The sequence below is a fragment of the Rutilus rutilus genome (assembly GCF_951802725.1).
Source record: "Rutilus rutilus genome assembly, chromosome: 2".
In the NCBI taxonomy this organism is placed as follows: domain Eukaryota; kingdom Metazoa; phylum Chordata; class Actinopteri; order Cypriniformes; family Leuciscidae; genus Rutilus; species Rutilus rutilus.
Window position 1 is genome coordinate 44,777,587 of NC_140210.1, and position 20,948 is coordinate 44,798,534.

A 20,948-nucleotide genomic window follows, 5' to 3' on the forward strand; every position below is an offset into this window, starting at 1 on the left:
AACGCGTCAATTCTACGCGGACACAAGCGCTGTGATTGGTCTGCCAGAACCCCTCCCTCGGGGTTTCATGCTCCCCAGGTGCGCGTCAACGCGGACAACGACACAGAAGTATAAATTAAAACCAACACATTGCCTACGGCGTATAGGCTCCGGCGTATGTCCGACGCAGAAGTATAATGAGGCCTTGAGTCAAGCGAGCGGAACGGACAGAAAAGTTTAACGCTCTGACTCGTCACATACTGTATCGCTCTGACCAATGAGAAGACTGGAATGGAAGATTTATCCCGCCTCCAAGTCTCTTCCAGCCAATCACAACACTCATTTGTGTGTGTGTGTGTGTGTGTGTGTGTGTGTGTGTGTGTGTGTGTGTGTGTGTGTGTGTGTGTGTGTGTGCGTGCGTGTGTGTGTGTGTGTGTGTGTGTGTGTGTGTGTGTGTGTGTGTGTGTGTGTGTGTGTGTGTGTGTGTGTGTGTGTGTGTGTCACTGAGAAAGGTGTCCTTCATTGACGTCAGTGCTGCCACAAACGTGCCAACATGCAAAACTGTTTTGAGAAAGAGAGAAAACTCAGTTACTTCATTCCAGAGCTTCATTCTAGAGTTCATAAATATATAGGCTATAAAGATCTCTAAAAAGGCATCAGCTTTAAGAATTATGTGATTGTTAAAATTATTAAAAGCTTCGAGCATGATTTTTCTTAAGAGTTTGTCACTATTCCATATTGTTTTAATAATTTCCCAACAGAAGACCCTGTATTTAACTCTGCATCAGTAAGTTGTACTTTTCCATTACGTAACATCAGCTTCCTGAAGCATTAAAGAACATTAAAGATAAACATAAATTGCTATAAGCATAAATAAATTGCTATGAACATAAATGGCTATAAATGTATTTTGCATTTCCGTCAACAGAGGGAGACACAGGCCAGTGTTGCTGTCGTCAGAGAAGTCATATAGCAATTTCGAAATAGTTGGAATAGTAAATCAAACTCCTCACTCCTCATAGTAGATCAAACACGTGAGACAACTGGATCTCAATGGGAATAATATAGAACATGCTAGTGTGAAAAGTATCTCAGATTTAAAAGATAATTATAAACTCAAGACACTGCTGTAAGTATTTATTCATATCATATAATAATGTCAATTGAACTAGATGTGTCAGCAGTAATGTCCCATAATGCACATTTGTGTTTTTATTTTACTGAGATATTAAATGACGGTGAATATGGGACCACTACAGACTGCCCTAGTAAACGCTACACTATGGGGATAAAATGTCTCCACAAAGATGGCAATATCCGAAATCCTGGTCCGTGTGGGGACATTGTTTGGTTATTATTCTATAAATTATAATGTTTTTTTTTTTTAATTGTAAAAATTTCAGAAAGTTGTGTGTGATGGGTAGGTTTAGGGGTAGTGTTAGTGTAAGGGGAGAGAATATACAGTATGTACAGTATAAAAATCATTATCTCTATAGAAAGTTCCCATAAAACATGAAAACACAACGTGTGTGTGTGTATGTGAATTTAAAAATGTGTAAAATTCAATTATTCTTCCCTTTCATGTAGCCTGCTGGTGATGAGGTTAAAACTCTTATTTGTTGATTGGGATATTCATAAAATTAGTGGATGTTCAAATATTTGTATGTATTATTTATTTGCACGATGTCCAAACGTTCACTACTCCTGCTTGTGATTCTTGATCTGACCTGCAGAGGACAGCACGAAGTTGAGGCATCTTTAACTCTTTCAAACTCCAGCTGTACAAACGCAGGTTTGTTGTTTCCATATTCGTCGTCTTTTGTTATTAATGACATTTCAATCTTCTTAGAGTATCCTAGTTTGAAGCACAAATGTGCGCGAGAATAGAGCGGTTGGGCCATTGAGGGGAATCTCTCTTCATCAGCTCTATTTGATGTAGCCTAGATGAAAAGATGCATGCTGTTTAAACTGCTCCTCATAAGAAAACAGAAAAATGTTCTTCCCCACCCCACCAGGCTCCGCCCCTTTCCTGTACAGGTGTTGTTCATCAAAGTGAAAGTGAAATCCATCGGTCTGTGCTGCTGCCATTTAATGAAGACGGAAGCATCTCGACACTAATATTAAAGTGTTGAGTTTCCTCGTATAGATTTTCTTGATGGAACATCATTATGATCAGCATGACCTGTCAACAGATTCATTTCCACACAGGTGAGTGTTATGCACAGTAATCGCTTATTTTCTACGTGACGCCGTGTCCCACGTACTCCACGGCCATTTTGTTTTTTTTCTAATTACATTATTCTACATACATTTTAATATAATGCTAAATACATGTTTACGGTTTAAAGTAGACTAATCAATTTGCTTTCAGAAGACCAATCTGTGACAATCTTCCTGTTAAAAACAATAGTTAAAAAAAATTATTCGAATATTTAGCTCCTGACATCATAGGTTAGGCCTACAGGAGAAACTGTCTTTTGATAGTGTTTACATAGAAACGCATTAATCGGAGTGTGAGGACATGAACAGCTCCGGGTATTACGTCACGGGTCACGTGATCTCAAAATTATAATCTATCTGTACACAAATCCGCCGCGATCTCTATGGGCGCCGCCATCTTGCCTGCCAGGTCTACGCACCTGCCGGTGTCCTCTAATGACATTTTAATGAAAGCGGATCCTGGGGCTTAAATATTGTGATTGTCAAAACATTTTAGAAACTAAACTGAATTTTATTAGGTTTAGTGACAACATGTTGCAATGTTTATATTAGGCCTATATGGTACAATTTCTGGTAAGCTAAGTTTTTTTTATTATTGCTTGAAACAAATTTCAGGATTTCAATTCAGTTCAATTCTTGTGATTTGATTTAATATTGACTAATTTGGATAAATATTAGGTACGCAAGATGGGCATAATTTTTCTCAAGAAAAAAAAACTCACCTAATGCTGTAAGTTAAACATACAGAGAGCCTTATAGTATTACTCAAATTAAATATAATGCATTTTTTTTTATTATAATAACAACTTTATTTAATGATATGAGTAAAAATATAATAAATATGTAATATAGTACACATATTTAGCAAAATACTCTCTATAGCTCTTTTTTTTATAGCCAACTAACCTGCTATAGCCCATTATGGTCATTAAATGGCTTAAATTTCCTGAGGTAAATGTTATAGCACATTTGTTCTCCAGCTGTTTTATTGACCCTTTCCGCGGTTAAAAAAACACTGATTGATCGATATTATGTATGATGCATATACATTTCGGTAAGTTGTACTGTTTCTTTTAACATTGTTCATTCGTGTTTATTTATTATTAGCTAGAGATGATCGGTTCACGTGCCGCTAGAGATCCGTCACGTCACATTTACAAACACCAAAACGGTATTTATTGTTTGAATTTCGTAATAAAATTGACAGAATCTGAGAGCTGAGCTTTTTTATATCATAACTAATCTGCTCTGTCTAGTCTGTCGGTCTCCGTGTCCTCTTTGCCTCGTGATTTTTCTGTGCGTGAGAAAATGGATGTGTGGCGTGAGAGCGTGTGAAAAGTTGCGTGTGTCTCACGGTGAAAGCGTGAGAGTTGGCAGCATACAGGTATTCAAGATTATTTTATTAATCATCTGGCATGCGAGCTTCAGAACCCTGAACTACAGGGCATTGATTGAAGGTCAGAATTACATGTTTGGATTGGCCAGATACTGCATACCTTCGCAGATGAGCTCATCACATTAAAAGGTGTCGTGAGGTTTTCACAGGCAGTGAACTCGTACCATAATGTGTCAGTAACAATACAGAGAGAAAACTGCAAAGTTCTCGAAGCAGTGTGTGACTGCATGGCCGGCCGAGGGAAGTGTTGTAGCCATACAGCAGGGCTACTGTACAAAATTAAAGATGAATAGATAAAAATAACATTTCGTACAGCTACAGCCGCCTACGGGACCAACACTACTTCCTTAGCAGCAAGGCACGCAGTAATGGCGGCGCTGCTTTACTTCCGTGTTTCGCCGGATTTGTGTATAAATTACAGAAACGTCTGTCTGTCTGTGTGTGTGTGTGTGTGTGTGTGTCTGTTAACCGCATATCTCTCGAACCGTTAGTCCGATGGATTTCAAATTCGACAGGTGTCTTGCCACGGGCATGAGTAAGTGCAGTGCCAAATTTGATGTTGTTTGGATGAGAAATGCAAAAGATATCGTTAAATATATCATTTTTATAAGGTTGTGGTTTAAAAATAAACATTCTGACATTAGAGGGTTGTATCGGTCAGAGCCATATAGAGAGAGAGTTGCGACAACGGAAGTTCAAAATGCTTAGTTGTCACGTGATTCGCGTAGACCTCAGATAGTTCCAGGAAGTGCTTCGGAATCAACTAGCATGCTTTAAAACACAAGTTTATTTGATTCAGATAATCTGATAATATACAATCTTATACTTTAAACGTCTTATCTTTTAAAACTGCATCACAAACGGTCTGTTCTACCGCGCTGCTGTTACTTCCGGGAACTATTGAAAGGCTGTGAAAATAAAACAGCCATTGCTGTAAAAAAAGCGTTCCATTGTAGTCAATGGAGTTGTCGCAACTCTCTCTCTATATGGCTCTGGTATCGGTCAAAGAAGCCCCAAGAAGGTTGTGGTTTAAAAATAAACATTCTGACATAAACACTCTGTCAGCTACACTGTTTACTTCTGAATATTATAGTTTGGTTCCAGAACGTGATAAATCCATTTTGATTAATTTGAGTAAAAATGTGTTTTCTTTACCAAGAAAGTGGCAAGATGAAAACCACTATTTTCTTTTTCAAACTTTCACATAGCATCTTTAGGTTATAATAACATAAAAAATTCAAATCCAGATTTGGATTTTCAAAGATCTATTATAAAAACGGATTATTTTTCCCCAAAAATGCAATAAATTCATGACACTTTTTTTTTTCAAAATGCAATTAATCCATTGAATCAATATAAAAGTTATTTTTTATCATATTGAAACTGTTGAAATCAGCCGTCACTAAGAAATATCTCCTGAACTTTTTTGACGGCGATCAGCTCACAAAAACTGATTTTGCACGGGCACTTTGCACTGCTCCCTGAATCGACGCGCTTATTCATTTGTGGATGTTAACTGAATCTGTAAGTCAGCTATGCTGTTTACTTCTGAATATTATATTTCATTCTGGTGCGCTTAAAGTTATCGCTACTGTGTAATAGTAGCCTAAGCTATTCACCAACTAAACATATCCTATTCAATACATTCACAGTCTCTTTCACGGGCATCATTTGTAGTAGCCTATTCACAAACTGTTTCCTCAAGCATAGTGTTTTCTCAGAGTTCACTGTGTGCTTTCTACCATGCACAAATAAAATGTCACTGAACTTTTGCTGTGTAATTGTAACAATGAGCACTCAAACACACCAAACCAACAATTACTAAAAACACAGTCAGCTACACTGTTTACTTCTGAATATTATAGTTTATTCACAGTTTATTGTAGTAACCTAGCCTGCTTCCTGAATTCAATGCGTTCACAGTCTCTTTCACGGGCACCAAACCAACAATTACTAAAAACAAACACAAAAACTGATTTTGCACGGGCATTTTGCACTAGTTTATAAAATTTTACAAAAATTATAATTTTGAGATTATGTGACCCGTGACATAATACCCGGAGCTGTTCATGTCCTCACACTCCGATTTATGCGTTTTTTTACAGTCTATGGTTTAAACCTAAAACCAAAACAAGCTTACTGCGTTCAGGGGCCCGTTCTTCGTACGTTGCTTATTACATCCAAGATCAAATGACACATCCAAGATGATATCATCGTGCGAATCATGATCTGGCTAACTCGGTTCTTCGAACACACTTGCCGGATATTAGTATCGCTGGATTGAGTTATCTGAGATAATTGCGCGTTCATGCGCTGGTTAAAAGGGGATATGTATCGATAGTAGAAACATTGATTAGCAACGCTTTGGCTGCTCAGCGTGGCCAAAGGGCGGGCACAGTTTTTCTCCTCAGCAGAGCAAGAACTAATAGTCGAAGTTTATTCTGAATTTTAATGTTTAATCAAAACGCCAGGGAACACCTCAAAGTCTGCAAAAGCCAGGAGAGAGGGCTGGCAAAAATAGCAGACAATTTAAATCCGTTAGAAGTGGCCATGTTAGATGTTTTTATCACTTATTAGCCTATATTTTTGTATTTTAATAATTGCATAATTACTTTGTGCATTGTAATGTCAGTCACCACACTAGAACATGGGAATAAATAAAAGTGAAGTACAAAAATATTCTACATAATGGTAATTTTTAGTTATATTATAGTCTCTTTTATAAAAGGCACTGTTAAATAAATGGTTGTCTGTTTATAAAAGCAACCAAGAAAAAGGCTGAGAAAAAAATAGAAAAGATCTTAGTAGCCTACACTGTAAAATAATTTTTGCTGCATTAAATTAAGGCTGTATAGTCATTTCAACTGTTAAATCTTGAGTAATGAAGAATTGCTTTGACTTGTGAAAGTGAAAACTGATAAACTTATGTTAATGTAAAAATATTTTGCCATGAGTTATTGATCACATTTTTCCCGAGTGTAGTTCATTGTAATGACATTGTGTTTTCCTCTTTTGTGCACTTTTACATAATACACCAACACTTGTATCTGTTCCCAAGAAAGTGGTGGCTGAAATATGTGCAGTAAGTGGACATTTTCTAACTTTCCAAAGGAAAGAAAGTATAAGACTTTGTAATGTCCATTTGTTTCCATTGCACTGGACAGTGAATAAACCCTCTCAGATAACTGTCATATGGAGGAACTAGCCTGCAAATGCATTAATAACTTTACTTATTTTATACTTGTATGCTTTATGGCTGCAATATAAGTTGCATGATTCCACATCTACAGAAAGGCCTACAGAAGAGTCTGCACAGACAGAGGAGACATAGGCCTACAGGTGGGCAGTGTATAGCCAACGTCTCCTTTTTATTTGTTGCATGAGGCATGTGTCTAATATCACTTGACCACTGGCTTTTCTTTACAAAGAACAATTTAAATAAAACTCAAGGAACTAAGCATATTTGTCTTTTATTAAACATTTAATGAAAAGTGTTTTTTTTTTTTTTTTGGCAATGTTGTGTAATATGGCACATGCAATAATGTCACAGGCCCTGTCAGGTGTGCAACCCTCAGACTTATCAGACACTGAAATCTTCCCTTTAGTTAGCCAAAGTTAATTTCATTGTGTGCCCTTGTCCTGGCTAGAGCTGCATTGTAACTGGTTTGGGTCAGGGAATGGGGTCATAAAACACCTGTCTGCAGGCAGGAACATGTCATAATCACCTATGAAAAAATGCAGTTCTGTTAGGATCAGCATAAGTGTATGTAATACAGTGAGCTTGATATTTAATTGTGGAACTTTTCTTACCACTTTCAAATAATGTGCATAAATGTGAATCTCTGAAAATTCTTAAGTCATGCACAGATCCTGGCCATTTTGCTTTCACATTTGTGATATGGAAGATTTTAGTCAACTGCCTTTTTTTATTTGATATAATATTACTAATCTGGAATATTAAGAATCACAATAGTAACTGGGCTGCACATTTACATTGTGAACCCCCTTTCTGTTCACATAATCCCCTTCATTGAGGCCTTGATGGCAGTCTATAGTCTATGGTACCAATCACGTTAGTGAAGCCTGAGTGACAGCTGTAATCGTCATGGTCATGATTGTATGATCTTCATAAAAAATTATGATAGCCTAAAAAAAAAAACTGCTTTAGCCTACAACATTGGGTCTTAAGTGGCTTGGAAATGCCAAAAAAAAAAAAAAAAAAAAACTTTTTTAAACATAAAAGCGACAAAAAACGACAATCTCACGAATCACGAGAAAAAATATATCTCAGAAAGAAAGTGCACTATCGCGCTGCGCTGGACTTCCCGTATCAGCTCCGCTTATGAAGCCGGGATCTAATCCTGTTAACATGAAATAAGCCTGCTCCCGAGCAGGTTTAAGTTTGCGCACATGTTGCTATGACAGCAAGTACAGGATGAGCGTTGAAGAACCAAACAATCCAAGATCATGCCAAATCGCGAACAATCAAATCCAGCTAAGTGAGTTAGCGACGTACGAAGAACGAGCCCCTGGTCATAACCTTATGACTTGAACGCAGCTTGTTTTGGTTCAGGAGGAATCGTAAAAGGTGGCGGAGGTTATAATATGACAAAACTATTTGAATTGTGTAAATTAATTGAATTTAAGTGTTATGTAACACAACTGAATATTATGTGGCATTTTACATAGTTCTGAATTAGATTTTTTAATACTTGAATATTGAACATTTAAAATTCAACAATTGAAATTTTTTTGTTCTGAATTCTTAGACTGCAAATATCCAGTTTTTAAAAATACAGCATCAAGTTTTCAAGATGAAGAAATTCGTAACATCAAATTCAATATTCTAAAATTCAAAACACAGAAATGCAGATCATACAGAAAGTAGGTCAGAGATCATCCACAGGGAAGAGTAGAGGGTCCCAGACAGAGCATTTGGCCAATCACAGCTGCTGTTTGTTTGTGGTGCTCGGAGACGGCATAGCCTGAAGTTTGGTTTATCCTCACCGATTCCGCAGGAACGCGAAGGTACGCTGCAAAAATGACGTCATTACGGTGTATGCGGGCGTGCGCGTTGAGAGGGCGAGATCCCATTTCGAGTGGTGGTGTGCACAGCATTTTTTTTTTTTTTTTTTGGACTCCTGATTCCTGATGGTTTATAGGACAATTACTCTGAGTCGCCCTGGTAGGGCGAGATCCCACTTCGAGTGGTGGTGTGCACAGCATTTTTTCTTTTTTTCTTTTTTTCTTTTTGGACTCCTGATTCCTGATGGTTTAGAGGACAATTACTCTGAGTCGCCCTGGTCCTGAGACTTACACTGACGATATGAGTGCATTTTTAATATTTAGACCACTTCTATTATTGGTTATAGTTTTAACCATAATAACAAAGTGTTTATGAAATAAATTGCCTACCTTAAAGAATTAAAAGTTGGTAAAACTTGATTTTCATGCTAAATGGCTCCATTTTGTGATTTCCATGAATTCCCTTCATGTTCTGTTTCAGTTCAGTCCAGATGCAAAGACCAAAGTCATCAGAACCCAGCTGTGTGTCCATGAAGAGTGACTGGTCAATGGATCCTCCACATAACTTTAGTGGACACACTGTTCCTGGGTTTAGGTGAGTGCTGTACTAAACTATTTATCTTTATACATCTGTGTTGAAACCAAGAAAATTGTTCATTATTAATGCTGTAAAGAGACTTAAGTGCCTGTATGTAATGCATTTCAGAAGTTATTTAAAATATCTTAATTAACAGCTCACATATATGGATGTGCATTTGCTGTAAAGTCTCCAACAGCATAATACATTTAAATGGAATCATTTAGTCACCCGAAATGAATCAGTTTATTACTAAAGTCATGAATTTAAGAGTGTGATTTACATTCACTTGTGTTCATCTCAATGCACAGACCAGATCCTCCAGATCCCAGCTGTGTGTCCTTGAAGAGTGACTGGTCAATGGATCCTCCACATAACTTTAGTGGACACACTGATCCTGGGGTTAGGTGAGTGCTTTACTGAACCATTTATCTTACTAAGAAAATTGTTCATTATTAATGCTGTAAAGGGACTAAAGTACCTGTATGTAATGCGTTTCAAACGTTATTAATTAAAAGATCTTAACAGCTCACATATGTTGATGTGCACTCGCTGTAAATCTCCAACAGCATAATAAATATTAATGGAATAATTCAGTCACCCGAATCAGTAATCAATAATTATTATTATCCTTCATTAATAATTCGTTACACACATAACTTTATTATATTAAATATTAATCAAAAATTATTCACACCATCACAAAATCCAAACATTCAGTGTGAGAGTAAAAAAAATGACATAACATTATTTATAGTAAGTTTATTTGATTCACAGCTTATTTAGAGTTTTGACCTCGACAACCCAACTGCATTTACGCAAACGGTCTAAACTAAAAGATTGTTTTGCTAATTGTTCTACACATTGTCATATACAGTAGATAACCTGAAAATACAGTAAAGGTTAAATCTTGCTAAACACTCTTACTAAAAAATGGGGTAAGCACACTTACATTCTCATTTTAAGAGGTGTTAAATGTGGTTTGATTTGTTTACATTAGTTAATGTATTAGGCTAACTAATGAACCACGAGCAATACATTTGTTACTGTATTTATTAATCTTTGTTATTAGTCTTAGTTGAACAAACAGTGAACAGCTGTATTTTTATTGTTACTTCACACAGTGCATTAGGCTAACTAACCTTAATAAATACAACTTTTAATTGATTAATGTTGTAGATGTGCAGTTTATTAATATTTAATGTTAACTAATGTAGTTAACTAGAGTTTAATAAATGGAACCTTATTGTAAAGTGTTACCGATTTGTTATTCACTGATTCAGAGTTCATCAGTAGTTGATCAGTTGTTTTAACCATTCATTAAATGGAATCGGTTCAAAGGAGTCATTAGTTTGCGAATCGGACGTGTCATTAGCGGACTTGTACGCGTTGTGTGATTATCCCAGCCGGCAGTTAGGACATCACACAAGATTTGTCAACACAGAAACCATTTCATCATTGGATAGGTTTTGTTTTGTTTATTGAAAGTGTTTTTTATGTCAGCTGAATCTTTTCAGAGAAGATAAGGCAACGTTTTTTTGTGTTTGTTTTTTTTTAGCACAATTCACACCCAGCGGTAATTCAGGGAAAAAATATCCGAATGCTCCACGTGAAACTTCGGTCTTCCGATCTTTTACCATCGTGATTTTGATTAATATGCGCGAGGGAGCGAGAGATCAAGGCAGTTTGAAGACGCGCGCGCGCGACCGGGCCTCTCTCTCTGCTCGTTCTTTCAGCAATACGCCCTATCGCAAGCGCAGCAGTTATCATCACTCACCGATCAAATAAGACTTTGGCGAGACAAAAATTCGCTTGTGAGAGAGACGCGTGAGTGACAGAGAGACGGAGGGAGAGCAGGGAAAGGAAATGCAGCTGAATGAATACGCTGCGTGTTTAAAATAGCATAAAAAAAAAAAAAAAAAATGATAACGAAATGCAATATGTGGCGGCCGGTGTTGATTCTGTGGCGCGAATTAGTCTATGTGTGGGAAACACTGAAATATGTATTGCAAAAAAAATTGTATCAACATAGAACTCATGTTTAATGTGGTAGTTTAATTCTTATGTCTACTATAATACAACTTATTGTTAGTCTCGAGATTCTTCACATCAGTGAATAAATACATAGATCTGCTATCAACATTTGTATTCCCTATAGTGGCCTGGTGTTAGAATTTTGAAAGTGTGTCAGGGGCAGTGGTGGAAAGAGTACTGAAAAAACATACTCAAGTAAAAGTACCATTACATTCCCAAAAATGTGGTGTAAGTAGAGTAAAAAGTACTTGTCCTTGAGTAAGAGTAAACAAGTAGCTAATTTAAAAGTACTCATGAGTAGTGAGTAGTGAGTACTGAGCTGCAGATTCTATCCCCTGATAATAAACACTGTGCTCTACAATTAATAAAGTAAAAAAAAATTGCACATACTGTAATTCACATTATCTTTGTCAGAAATATTGAAGAATATCTATCATCCAATTTTTTTTAAATGCACTGAGTCTGAGCATGCTACTGTTGCACATAAAATATCAATGTTCATAACTGTGCAAAGAATTCAAAAACCTTTAGAAACTCACATGATAGTTCAGCATCACACACCATGAGATGGGTTAAATAGAGAGTAAAAAAAATACCCAATTTCTCTCCAAAACAGTACCAGTTTTTGTGTTCTGATAAAGAAATAAGAATCTCTACTATTAACAGTTGACCTCACCTAATAAACTGAAAAAGGCTAAGACAGTGAGCTAACACTAATTACACTGTAATTCCATGCCATTAAATATGTTACAATTTAAACGTAAATGCACATTGTTCTAGAAGGGTGGCATCATCCCTTACATTTTACACAGCTCAAATTGTAATGCTCATAATATAATTTGTAAGGAAAATTGTGCATTAAATAGTGAAGTATATCTGGGGAAACTTTTACAGAAGAAACACACACACACACACAAACAAATGCATGTGTATTTTGTAGTCTCACAAAGCTGTTTATCATCAGCATCCACAACAACAACAAAAATGTTGAACTTGAAAAATGTTTTTGCACAAGTGCACTTGTTAGTAGCTATATGGGGGTACTTGTGTCAAATTATTTATGACCCTTGATTTATGTTTTTATGGCAGGAAGTCCATATATGGGGGTTTTATGACCAACAGGTGGTATGTGAAATTTGACCCATGTGTGGTTCCAGTGGGGGTTTATGGCTGTGTGTTTTATGACTGTAAGCTGCTTGGTGTGACAAGGAACTGAATGTTTTTTCAGGGATGTTTTTATTATTGGTGGAATTGATAACAAAGTCCACAGAATGGTGAAATTATGAACATGAAGAAATCTGTCATTGGATTTGTTTTTCAGATTTCACGACAGCTCCATAATGTCTGTAATAAAATAAAAACAGGGGAATGAAATAGCATTGACAAATTAAAAACATGTAAAATAACAGAAATAATATATTATAATAATAATAATATATAATTGTCACACCAAGCAGCTTACAGTCATAAAACACACTGACGCATGTGTGGCGCCGGGTGTTTTGTGTTTATCAGTAAGCGTGAGCGCTTGCGAGCGGGCACAGGACTTATGTTTTTACCATAGCCGGTGTGTGTCGGGCGAGATAACTGTATAGCAGGGTGGGCAGTGAGTAGGTGTGGGCACTGTATCGTGGGCACATTTTCTACATCTAACACTCAAGCGGCGCGTGCCAGCTTTATGAGAGTGGGCTCTGCGAGAGTGAGTGACACAGGGGGAACGGTGCTTGAGTGTAGGGGTGAACACTGGGAAGCGGGCACATTTTCTACACTCAAAACACCATCGGCGTGAACCGGATGACCAGAAAATACACTCTTATGAGATATCTCTGGGTCACCGTAAAAACAACGTTTGGGTGCAGGCGAGCGGGTTGTACGACGCACTCGTTGGCTGCAAAATACACATATGCAGTTGCCTCTTTAAGGGAACTGACAAAGCGAGAAGCTTTGATGGCGGTCCGGCCGTGGAGGGACTCAACCACCTTTTCCTCCTTGCGGCTGCTAGGAGGACTTCGCGTGCTCAGGTTTCAGCGCGATCCTAGGCTGGGGTCCCCGTGGGGGAGGCGGCCTGTGGCGGCTCAATGAGCGAGATATCTGGATTCGAACACGGGTTTCTGGCGCGAAAGCCTAAGATTTCGCCACTGAGCCATGGGCGAAAACACATAAGCTTTCAGTTAGCATGAGCATATATGAGAGCGTCATCATGTTTATGTCGGCGTTTGTTTGCAGGCGTGCATGTGTTATAACAGGCTCATTTACTGCAATATTGATATTTCCAGCCGCCTGCTTAAGAGGGGACTGGGAAATGTGTGAGAATTGGAGGTTGGTCCGGCCTCGGCGGGACTAAAAACACTCTTTTCGCTGGTGACGCGCGAGGGCGGGGTAGCTTTCTTGTAACGCAAAGAAAGCTATTCCAGGTGCTGAACATGCTCGTGACCGTCCGCTCTGACATCTCTTGTGAGCGGCGCAGTTTGCGCGGCTCAAACAAAGGGAGAGAGAGCGGGAAGAGGGGAATTGGAGGTTGGTCCGGCCTCGGCGGGACTAAAACGCTCTCTTTCCTCCTTTCGCGCATGAACTGGGCGCGAGGGCCGGGTAGCTTTCTTGTAACGTAAGAAAGCTAGCCCTGTGACCGTCTGCTTTTGACATCCCCTGTGAACGGTGCAGTTTGCGCGTCTTGAACAAAGGGAGAGAGAGCGGGAAGTTGGTGCAAGGCATTTGAAACAACGCCTCGTAGAAATTTCTCTTTTAGAAGAGTGTGCGTGTCGCAGCGGCGAACACACACACGAATGAATTTCTGTTAACTGTTAGAAAACTTTAAATCCATATATTTCCTGTGGTAAATTTCCTGTATTGACGGTAAATGGTCATTTCCATCTATGATTGAGATGGTAACAGACTTGCTAAATAAAACACATCTTTTTACGCAGGGTTGCCAACCGTTCCATATAATACGGAATCGTCCCGTATTTGACACATAAAAGTCTTGTTCCGTATTGAACTGATAAGGAACGCACTTTGTTCCGTATTTTTGAGAATCAATTCAGTGCAAATCCATGACAGACACATAGCTTCTAATATAGCCCATGTCAGACTATGAACGAAGACATTTGTAGGCTATATAAGAAAAAAAAAAAACGACGGTGCGGTAGATACTAATTTCTCCCCCTGGTTGTCTATGATCAACGAATCGTTTTTAACATCTTGGAACATCAGCAGAGAATGCCCTTTTAATTGGTCGTTTCAGTCATTGTGAGTCACGTATCGTAGCAACGATGATAAGTGACAACAGCGGGAAATGTAAAAATGAGTTGTGTTGTGTTTATTTTTCTTCAAATGCAGTCTAAGCCGATGAGTTTTTAATGTTATATGTTGTATTTGTTTAAGTTAAAAATAAAACGTATTATAAACAAATGATCATGATAGCCTTTATATTTCACATCTGTGGTTCAGTCTTGTATATTGACTAGTTTGCTATTCTATAAATATGGCCTAATAAGTTGTATTATAATATGCTATAATGTATGAAATATATTTATCTAAATGTATCAATGCATTATTTCCATTTCAGAAAGTTGGCAACCCTACGCATGTGCTTAAAAGCCTTAAACTGCTTGAACCCTGATAATTGCTGCTCGCAGTTATATTTCTGAAATAGACTTGCTGCACCCTCCCTTTTATTACTCTGGACGCCCCGCAGTTTGGAAACCACTGCTGTATTCAATGCATTTCAGAATGAAAAGCTTGATTAAGTCTGATATGTGAATATGACCACTATAACAGTTGCACTTGCTGTTATGTCTCCAACAGCATAATGCGATTTAATTAAATTGAGTCACCTAGAACAATCAACCCTTACAAAAGTGATTTAATATAAGAGTGTGTGAATTATATTCATTTGTTTTTATCTTCACTGCTCAGACCAGACCCTTTTGAAGCCAGCTGTGTGTCCATGTGGAGTGACCAGTCAATGGATCATACACTGAAGTTTAGTGGACTCACTGATCCTGGGTTTAGGTAAGTGCTGTAATAAACATTTACATTTATTCAAAGAGACTTACATAGTATCATGGATCCTGACACAATAAAATATCTTGGTACAATGTCAAGTCATCTTCATTTATATAGCGCTTTTAACAATGTAGATTGTTTCAAAGCAGCATTACAGAGATAAATGTATAATTTAAGGTAACACAGATTGTTTTGGCTTGCGGTTCTTTATTAAAGTTATTTTCCAGCTAAAGTTAGTTTTGATTGATTCGCTTCCGTCGCAACGATCATTTGTTATTAAAATAGGGGCCGCTAAGACGACACCATTCTCTCTACACAGACTATAAACACGAACCTGTGATAAACGCTGATGGCATTCACATGTAGAATTGGTTATATAGTTATGTGCGTTTGAATATATGTGCGCAGGTTTGCAATTCCCTACAAACCAAGCCTAAACAAAGTACTGGTCTTTCTTTATAAATTTTGATACAGAATTTTATTTTATTTTGTCACTTCGGGGTAGGTACGCGAAACGAATTTTCCCGACAACGCTTTTATCTGTAGAGTGGTAAAGGGATGCTCCATAGGGAGAGACTAGTTGGCACTTCAGCACTGCATTGTGTGTGTATTATTACAATGTGTGTGTATTATTATTTAAATTTATTATTTTTTATCTTACAGTAGTTGCCCTCAACATGCCGAAGCCCTCAATACATTCAGATCGAATTTGAGGAAGAAGTTTCAGTGTTTTTATGAGGGAACAGCAAAGCAGGGAAACCCAACACTGCTGAATGCGATCTACACTGATCTCTACATCACAGAGAGTGATTGCGGAGAGATCAATAATGAGCATGAGGTGAGACAGATTGAGACTCAATCCAGGAGAGCAGCAACAGAGGACACACCGATCAAATGCACTGACATCTTTAGACCTTTACCTGGACAAGACAAACCCATCAGAACTGTGCTGACAAAGGGAGTCGCTGGCATTGGAAAAACAGTCTCTGTGCAGAAGTTCATCCTGGACTGGGCTGAAGGGACAGAGAATCAGGAGATCCAGCTCATGTTTCCACTTGCTTTCAGAGAGCTCAACCTAATGAAGGACAAAACACTCAGTCTTTCAGAGCTTCTGCATGTCTTTTTCCCTGAAACAAAAGAAATGAAACCATTCAGTGATGAATATAAAGTGGTCTTTGTTTTTGATGGTCTGGACGAGTGTCGTCTGTCTCTGGATTTTAATGTGAAACTGTGTAATATATCTGAATCAGCCTCAGTGGACGTGCTGCTGACGAACCTCATTGCGGGGAATCTGCTTCCCTCTGCTCTCATCTGGATCACCTCCAGACCAGCAGCAGCCGATCTCGTCCCCTCTGAGTGTGTCCATCGAGTGACTGAGGTACGAGGATTCAATGAGCCACAGAAGGAGGAATACTTCAGGAAGAGAATCAGTGATCAGAGTCTGGCCTATAAAATCATCACACACCTGAAGTCATCAAGGAGTCTCTTCATCATGTGCCACATCCCAGTGTTTTGCTGGATCTCAGCCACTGTTTTAGAGAAGATGTTGAGTAAATCATGGAAAGAAAAAATACCCAAGACTCTCACGCAAATGTACACATACTTCCTGATCATTCAGACCAACATCAAACATGAGAGGGACTATGAGAAGAAAGTGAAGGATGAAGACATGATCCTCAAACTGGGGAAACTGGCCTTCCAGCAGCTTGTGAAAGGCAACCTGATCTTCTATGAGGAAGACCTGAGAGGGTGTGGCATTGATGAGACAGAAGCATCAGTTTACTCAGGATTGTGCACTCAGATCTTCAGAGAGGAGTTGGGCTTGTATCAGGGGAAAGTCTTCTGCTTTGTTCATCTGAGCATTCAGGAGCATCTAGCAGCTCTTTATGTGCTGCTTTCATTCCTGTTCTACAAGAGGGATGTGCTCAATGAAACCCTCAGCTCAAAACATGCACACGAGTTCACGTGTCACATGATATCTGACCTGCATCAGAGAGCCGTGGACGAGGCTCTGCAGAGTAGAAATGGACATCTGGACCTTTTCCTGCGGTTTCTTCTGGGTCTCTCGCTGGAGTCCAATCAGAAGCTCCTGAAAGGCCTTGTGACGCATGTTAGAAACATCTCATACAGTGAAGAGAAAACGATTGAATACATTAAAACGAGAATAAGATTGAATCCCTCACCAGAGAAATACATCAATCTGTTCCACTGTTTAAATGAACTGGGTGATCATTCTCTCGTAAATGAAATCCAGGAGTGTCTCAGATCTGGAGGTCTTTCAAGCACCAGATTGTCCTTGTCACAGTGGTCAGCTGTTGTCTTTGCTCTATTAACCTCAGAGTGTTTGGATGAGTTTGAGTTAAAGAAATACATACTCAATCGAGACCAAAACCACACGTCACCAGATGAATTACTTCAGAAGCTCTTGCCTGTAGTTGAAGCCTCCAGATCAGCAAAGTAAGTCTGAGGACAATCACTAGGTGTGTGTGTGTGTGTGTGTGTGTGTGTGTGTGTGTGTGTGTGTGTGTGTGTGTGTGTGTGTGTGTGTGTGTGTGAGTGATGTGTTTCTCTCTTCTTTGTTGTCAATGGCAGTTAATTTGGCCTGATTTTTATTTTTTATTATTCTTTATTTTCAGTCAGCAAAATAGTTACAGAATAAGTTGTAATAGTAACTGTCCAATTGTTAGTTTTTTTTTAAACAGAACATATATATACTTTGAACAATTAGGGAGAAAAAACAAAACAAAAACTTGTGGGTTACAAAATATACAAATAACTACATTGATTGGGACATAAAAGGAGAGGATAAGTAGGAAGACGGGAAAATAAAACACACAATCATTAATTCAGCACCTCTACGAAGTCTGATCTTAAGGGCCTTACATATTTGACCCATCTGGCCCACAGACTTACAAATATACTTTTCTTTAGACGAATGGAAAAGGTAATTGCTTCCATTACATATATCTCATTTACAATATCTATCCATTCTGAGACTGTGGGAGGGTCGGGAAGCAGCCAACGTCTTGTAAATGCTCTTTTGCAGGCAGATGTAAGAATGACATAAATACTTATCAGCAGTTCTGGCCAAGAACTCACAATTCCCCCAAAACAGAGAGGAAAACTGTAAAGGTACTTTGAGTATAGTAGTTAAGATGGTTTGATCTTTGGGCATTCCCAAAACACATGCCAGTGATCAGCCTCCCGAGCGCCACACAGCCTCCAGCATTTAGCACCACCTGGGTCAAAATGTGCTTTTTGCTTTGTTGTTACAAAAAAACGAATAAGACATTTCCAATTAAACTCACGCCATGTATGAGAGTTTGTACATTTCCATTGAAACTCACATATATTCAACCAGTCATCTGTAGATATCAACACATTGCTTTCCTTTTCCCATTTTTCATTTGTGTAGTCTGTGGAGTGGGTATTTTTCACCAAGAAACCTTTGTAAAACTTAGAAATAACCCCCTTAACAGTAGCATTTTTATATGCAATCAAAATTGATTTTAATATTGGGTCATTAAGGTCTGTTTTAGGTTTAATACTATGTTCAAAATAATTGCGTACTTGCAGGTATCGGAAAAAATCAGAGTTATCTAGATGGTATTCATTTTTTAGACCCTCAAAATCCCTTAATTTTCCATTTTCTGTGAGTGAATAGAAAGTTGTTATACCTTTGGAAATCCATGATTTAAACCGATTATCCGACAAATTTGGCCTGAAGCCAGGATCAAAAGCACACCATTGGATTATCTGTATTTTATAATTTAACTGATACTCTCCTTTTACTTTATTCCAAATTTTTAATTGGGTTTTGATCCATGGATTTTGAGTATCCTTTATGAACTTGTCTAGGTTTGCACAGGCCAGTAATGCGTGAATCGGAGGGTCTTTTATGATTGAAAGTTCAATATCTTTCCACCTGGCTTGAAAATTTGGAAACATACAGGGTCTAATTTGGGCCGCGTAGTAATATCCTTTAAAATAAGGTAACCCCATTCCCCCCTCCTCCTTCAAGAGCTGCAATGTTTTAAATTTCACCCTAGGTTTCTTCCCTTGCCAAATAAACCGGGAGATGATTTTATCTATTTCTGAAAATTCTTTTAAGGAGATTTAAGTGTAATCTTTTAACGATTATCCCAGCTTATCTGAAATTTGTCAGTAAGACATGTTGGAGGGGAGTAATTATAAGCCAACAATTGAGTCTTTTGTACATTCAATTTATAACCAGAATAACTACCAAATTTTTGTAAGAGGTTCATTAAATCAGGAAATGTATTAGAAGGATCACTTAAATATATCAAGATATCATCTGCGTATAGAGCTACCTTATGATCCTCCCCTTTTATATTAACTCCCTTGATACTTTCTGTCTGTCTCAGCCACTGTGCGAAGGGTTCGATATAGAGAGCGAAGAGTAAAGGGGAGATGGGGCACCCTTGTCTCGAGCATCGGTGTAATGTAATAGTGTTTGAAAGATTGCCATTCATTTTTATTTGAGCTGATGGTTTGTCATAGAGTGTCCGTATGACATTAGAAAAATTTGAATGAAAGCCAAATCGTTCAAGAACTTTGTATAAGAAAGCCCAACTGACTGAGTCAAAGGCTTTTTCTGCATCGAGGCTTACCAAAAGGGCTGTTAATTTATTCTGTTCTATATGATTCATAATATGCATTGACCGTTTAATATTGTCCTGCGTCTGTCTTTGTATAATAAAACCGGCTTGATCAGTATGTATGAGCTGGGGTAGTATTTTTTTCTAATCTTTTAGCAAAAATAGCCGTAAATAACTTATCGACATTTAACACCGAAATAGGTCTGTATGATCTACAGTCTGAAAGATCCTTTCCCTTCTTAGGAATAATAGAGATGACTGCTTCCCTCCAGGTGGGATTCATCTTTGAATCTTAATGAACAGTATTGCAGGCCCTAAGAAGGCTAGGTAACAGCTCAGTTCGAAATGCTTTATACCAATACCAAGGGAAGCCATCTGGGCCAGGTGACTTATTTGCCTTCAACCTGGAAATGGCACCATGTAATTCGATTTCAGTTATTGCAGTAGTCAAAATTGTATTATGCTCTTCTGGGACAGTTGGTAAATTAAGAGATTTAAGAAAGGCTTCAATTTTTTGTTCATTCTCTAACGGCGGTTGTGAGTACAGAATTTTGTAGTATTTCTCAAATGAGCTTTGTAACTCTTCTTGTTTATGCTGTAAAATATTGGACGCTGGATGCTTTATTTTGTATATGGTATTATCTGCTCTTTGTTTTTGTAACCTCCTTGCAAGAATTTTAGCCGATCTAGGTCTGGATTCATAGTATTTTTGTTTAGCAAAAATCATCTATTTTTCTATCTCTTAAGTATATAGTAAGTCAATTTCATTTCTGATTTTCTTAATTTTGGTCAGTAGAGGTTGGTGCCCTTTTGTGTTGCACTTCAAGGTTTTTTAATTCTTTAAGATCTGTAAGTCTTAATTGTTTGTTTTTTTCTATTGTAAGCACACCAAGATATAATTTTCCCGCGAATAACTGCTTTTAAGGCATCCCACACTATTACCGCATCAACCTCTCCCTTATCGTTTTCCTCCAGAAACTGTTTTATTTCCTTTCTCATCTGAGCCACAAATTGTGGATTGTTTAAAGCACTTGTGTTCAATCTCCACAATGTTTTACGTGGAATATCACTGATATGGACCCCACAAGAAACA

At 38.0% G+C, this 20,948-nt stretch overlaps 1 protein-coding gene across 1 annotated transcript in view; it reads left to right on the forward strand.

The window, feature by feature from the left end:
- The first annotated feature begins 2,010 nt into the window (after positions 1-2,010).
- The window catches only part of LOC311286571 (protrudin-like), a 191,554-nt gene continuing 172,616 nt past the window's right edge, over positions 2,011-20,948 (forward strand). Inside the window, exons 1-5 of the mRNA XM_084402774.1 lie at positions 2,011-2,187; positions 9,102-9,215; positions 9,509-9,604; positions 15,147-15,242; positions 15,900-17,693. Coding sequence (XP_084258900.1) covers positions 2,135-2,187; positions 9,102-9,215; positions 9,509-9,604; positions 15,147-15,242; positions 15,900-17,693 — 2,153 coding nt within the window. The 5' untranslated portion in view covers positions 2,011-2,134. The remainder of the gene's footprint in view (positions 2,188-9,101; positions 9,216-9,508; positions 9,605-15,146; positions 15,243-15,899; positions 17,694-20,948) is intronic.